This window comes from Chenopodium quinoa, unplaced genomic scaffold (assembly GCF_001683475.1).
Source record: "Chenopodium quinoa cultivar QQ74 unplaced genomic scaffold, ASM168347v1, whole genome shotgun sequence".
In the NCBI taxonomy this organism is placed as follows: domain Eukaryota; kingdom Viridiplantae; phylum Streptophyta; class Magnoliopsida; order Caryophyllales; family Amaranthaceae; genus Chenopodium; species Chenopodium quinoa.
Window position 1 is genome coordinate 9,270 of NW_018742560.1, and position 4,502 is coordinate 13,771.

Consider the following 4,502-nt stretch of genomic DNA (forward strand, 5'->3'; position numbering starts at 1 on the left):
TTGAAATGGAGGGGAAAAATGGAAGTAAAGCCGGGTTTTTTTTTTTTTTTGAAAAAGGGAAGCGGTTCAGCCTAAACCGCTTCAAATTGGTTTTTGGAAGCGGTTCAACCTAAACCGCTTCCAATTCTTCCTTTTTTTTTAAAAACAAATTTGGGCGGGTATTTGTAAGGAATTGGAAGCGGATTTGATAAACCGCTTCCAATTATTGGCTTCCAATTTGGTTTTTTCTACTAGTGATCATCTGCACACTATTTGGCAAAGGAATATCCAAACAATCAGCAGATAAATCATTAGAAATGGAAGTGAGGAGCGCATCCTCGCCCTCAACATTGAAGACATCCTACACTATAGGATCAATGATATCAATGGAACACAAGGAATGAGTGTCAACAGGATATTTCATGGAATCATAGATGTTATACACAATTTCTTGCCCATCAAACTCCATAGTTAAAGAACCAGTAAAAACATCAATTTTTGTCCTAGCAGTTTTCAAGAAGGGTCTTCCTAACAAGATGGGAACTGCTTGTCTATCATGTTCCATATCAAGCACATAAAAATCAGCAGGAAGATTAGTTCATCAACTTTCACAAGCACATCTTCCACTACTCCCTTAGGGTAAACATTGGACCTATCAGCTAACTGAATCACTACCCCAGTTTCATGCAAGGGCCCAAGTTCTAAAGATTTGAAAAGGGAATATGGAATAACATTGATTGAAGCACCTAAATCCAACATAGGTCTATGAAATGTGGTGTCCCCTATTGTAACTGGGACAGTAAACATACCAGGATCACTGCATTTTTCAGGGAGCTTCTTCTGAAAGACTGCAGAAACATGAGCACTCACTTTCACTTTTTCTTTTCCTCCCAACTTGTGCTTCCTCTTTATAGTACAAAGCTCTTTCATAAATTTAGCAAATCTAGGAACACTTTTTATTAAATTCAAAAGGGGAATGTTTACCTCACATTTGCTGAATGTTTCATAGATATCTTTGTCTTTTTCGTACCTTTTCGTCTCTTTCAACGCTTCAGGGAAAGGTGGTGTGGGTTCATAAGAGGGAAAAGTTAAAGGGTTTGCAACAGCTTCATGTTCCACTTCCTCCTCGTCAGCTCCAATCAAGTCTTCAGCCCTCTTGGTTGCAATTTCAGTCTCTTTCAGCTCTTTGACACTCCTCAGTGTAATCGCGTTGGCTTGTTGCTTAGGATTCAACTCCGTTTGAGATGGAAGTTTTCCCGAATCCTTAGCTTCAAGTCTGCTCACCGCACTTGAGATTTGACTCACTTGATTCTCCAAATTCTGAATACTGGATTTGGTTTCTTGCTGAAATTGCACCATGTTTTGCTGCATAGTAGATACATTAGAAGTTAGTGATCTAATCATTTCTTCAGTTGACATATTATTCGAATTTGAGCTTTGGCCTTGAGGTTTGGGTAATGGTGCCCTATATTGCTGATACTGTTGCTGGCCTTGAGCATTTTGTTGTTGTTGGTTCCCTTGGGAGTTCCCATATCTCAAATTTGGATGATCCCTCCATCCTGGATTGTATGTATTTGAATAGGGATCATAACTTCTCTGAGGACCTTGCCCTTGGAAACCCATTGCATTTGCTTGCTCATTCTGCTCCTCTTGTAATTGAGGACATGCATCAGTGGGATGTCCCATGGAGGTGCATATACCACAAGAATTCAGTTGCTGCGATTCCTTGAGTTCACCATGAACTCACGCATCATAGAAGTCAAATCAGCTACTTGACTTTCTAACTCAGACGTATTTGAATTTGCTGCATTCACCCGGCGCGTGGGAGTTCTCTGACTGAATTGCCTAGAATTCTCTGCTAGCTCTGCAATCAGCCTAGTTGCATCTCCTGGAGTTTTATTCACTAGCCCTCCTCCACTTGCTGCATTCACCATCCTCAAGTCATCATCAGTTAGACCTCCATAGAAGTATAGGATGAGGTCTTGATCGGAATACCCATGGTAAGGACAACTAGCACACAATCTCTTAAATCTCTCCCAATACTCATACAAGGATTCATCTTCCTTCTGATCCACATTGCTGATAGCTTTCTTAAGGCTCGCAGAAATAGTGGCTGGGTAGTACTTCTCAAGGAAACACTTCTTCAAATCTGCCCAATTTGTTATGCTACCTGGGGGAAGATAGTAAAACCAATCCTTCGCTGCATCCTTGAGAGAGAAAGGAAATGCTCTCAACTGAATTTGCTCGTTAGTCATCCCAATCGGTTTCATGCTGGTGCATACCACATGAAATTCTGCCAGATGTTTATTCGGATCTTCACCCTTCATGCCATGGAATGCCGGCAATAGATGTATTAGACCAGATTTGATCTCAACATTAGTACCTTCCTCCAACTGCTGATATGCAATGCACAACGGCTGTTGGTTCAAGTTAGGGGCTGTAAGTTCCCTTAGAGTTCGATTGTCAGCCATCTCCTCTTCTTCTTGAATATTGAAGGTGTATGTTGATTCACTGGGGGTTGTTCTTGCCTCTTTTCGCAACCTGGAAATATTTCTTTTCAATTTCTGGATCAAACTGCAAAACTTCTTTGTTAGCAGAACGGGTACTTATCATACCCTAGAGAACAAACAAAGAGAGTAACTAAGAACAATCCTAAAATAAATTCTACTAAGATAAACAATTAAAAAGTAACGCCTAGTTCCCCGGCAACGGCGCCAAAATTTGGTGATGCCTTAGTCGTATGCAACCAAAAATCACAACTAAGCTAACTGCAAATAAACGTAGTTAGGGAAGTCGAGTTCGAATCCACAGGGAAAAAGGGACTAATGATTGGAAACCTAAGTGGAATTATTCTAGGAATGTAGTAACCTAAGTAACAAGGGGGTTTTCACGAGTAATGATGACGAATGAACTAAGTAAGAACAACGAACGTAATGAATAGGTAATCAATGAGGAGGACGGTCTTGGTTATGCGAAATCCACTAATGAACATACAAATTGATCATGGAAATCCCTTCAATCAAACACTATTGAACACCTTGTTGTAGAATTCTAGATTCTATATTCTCATAATTAGTTAGAAATAGCAAAGCGCTCCTCTCTAACCCTTTCCAATGCACAATTCAAGACAAGCGCTCTAAATTATCCACAAGAAGAAAATAAACGGAGAAATCAACAAGGATTGAATAAATTAACACAAGCGGTCTAATTTCTTCAATAATAATATTCCTTCTTCAAATTATAAACCAAAAGCATGCATTCATAATCTAAAGTTGCTACTTTGGAAAGATTCAATTAGACGCAAGCGAATCTAACAATTCTAACTAGCAATTGACTAAAGAAAATCATGAAATTAATTCAAGGAACAATATATATTCAATAGATATTAAGAGAAGAAAGATCTTACAATTCGTAGCCAAAAGCTTCAATCTTTAACCAAGAATCCGGAAGATTAAGCTTCCATGGAGTCTAATTCTCAAAACAAAGATTTCTGAAAATTGTAAAGAAACCCTAGAAAGCTTTTGCTTCTCAAAAACTTAATTCTCATTAACTCCCTTTAAAACTTAATTAAAACTAAGCTATTTATATGTTTCTATATTCTAATAACATAAAACAATAATAATAATAAAATAATATCCAAAACACGAGCCAAGGGAAGCAAAAATTGCTGAAAAAAAAGCCAAAACACTCGAAAATCTGGACGAGCCGCTGCCAGCTGCTCTGGACCCGCTGGCAGCGGCTAAGGCAGCAAAACGCCTTCTCTCTGGCTGACCCGCTGCCAGCGGCTCTGGCCAGCTGCCAGCGGCCCTGGCAGCGGTTCCTGCTTTTTTTGCCTTCCTTCCTTGCTTCCTCTTCTTGCTTTGCTTCACCTTTTCCTCAAGCTTTCCTCCTTGCTCTTCCATGCTCCATCACAACTCTCGAGCCACGAGCCAAGGTCCATCCTTCATATTTCTCCTCATTGGTTCCCGAGCTCACTCACTCACTAACACTCATAAATCCCGTCTTTTGTACATAAGTGAGATCACCGCCCAAAACTCACAAAAGCTATTAAAAACCCATGCAAAGCATCAAAACACACCCTAAAACGCTTCTCTCAAACCTTGATAAGAAGGCTTATCAGGCAACATGAATATAGTTAATGTTTTTGTAAAGTGATCTTTATGCAAAGGCTTCATAAAGTTCACAAGTTCATAGATGTTTACGAGTTTATCTGCCATTTCTATGGTTTTCGGAGCCTTGATGACCCATTTTCCGGTTTCCTTGTCACGCGCATGTAGAGAGCAAATGAAATCTCCAGCACGACTCACCAATGTAGTGATCGTGGAATCAGTAAGGTTCTTTGGAGGACCCTAGAAGGCAGTGGGGTATACTCCCTCCTTGACCCACGTTTCCCTCCATTCACCAAATGTCTTACACCCCATGCGATGGGTGTATTGCCTCTGCAATGCATTTTTAGAATTTTGGTCCCTCAGTTCCTACATAATTAGAAATGTTAGTATCATTACTTCAAAAAGAGTTAATAT

At 39.8% G+C, this 4,502-nt stretch overlaps 1 protein-coding gene across 1 annotated transcript; it reads right to left on the reverse strand.

The window, feature by feature from the left end:
- Positions 1–507: 507 nt before the first annotated feature.
- On the reverse strand, positions 508–1,665 carry LOC110720585. The gene has a single exon (XM_021899627.1). The coding sequence runs from the start codon at positions 1,663–1,665 to the stop codon at positions 508–510; it is 1,158 nt and encodes a 385-aa protein (XP_021755319.1).
- Positions 1,666–4,502: the final 2,837 nt, after the last annotated feature.

Bases quoted from the DNA above. Each gene is read 5' to 3' on its own strand.
- LOC110720585 (XM_021899627.1), bottom strand. From the start codon at position 1,665: ATGGGACATCCCACTGATGCATGTCCTCAATTACAAGAGGAGCAGAAT.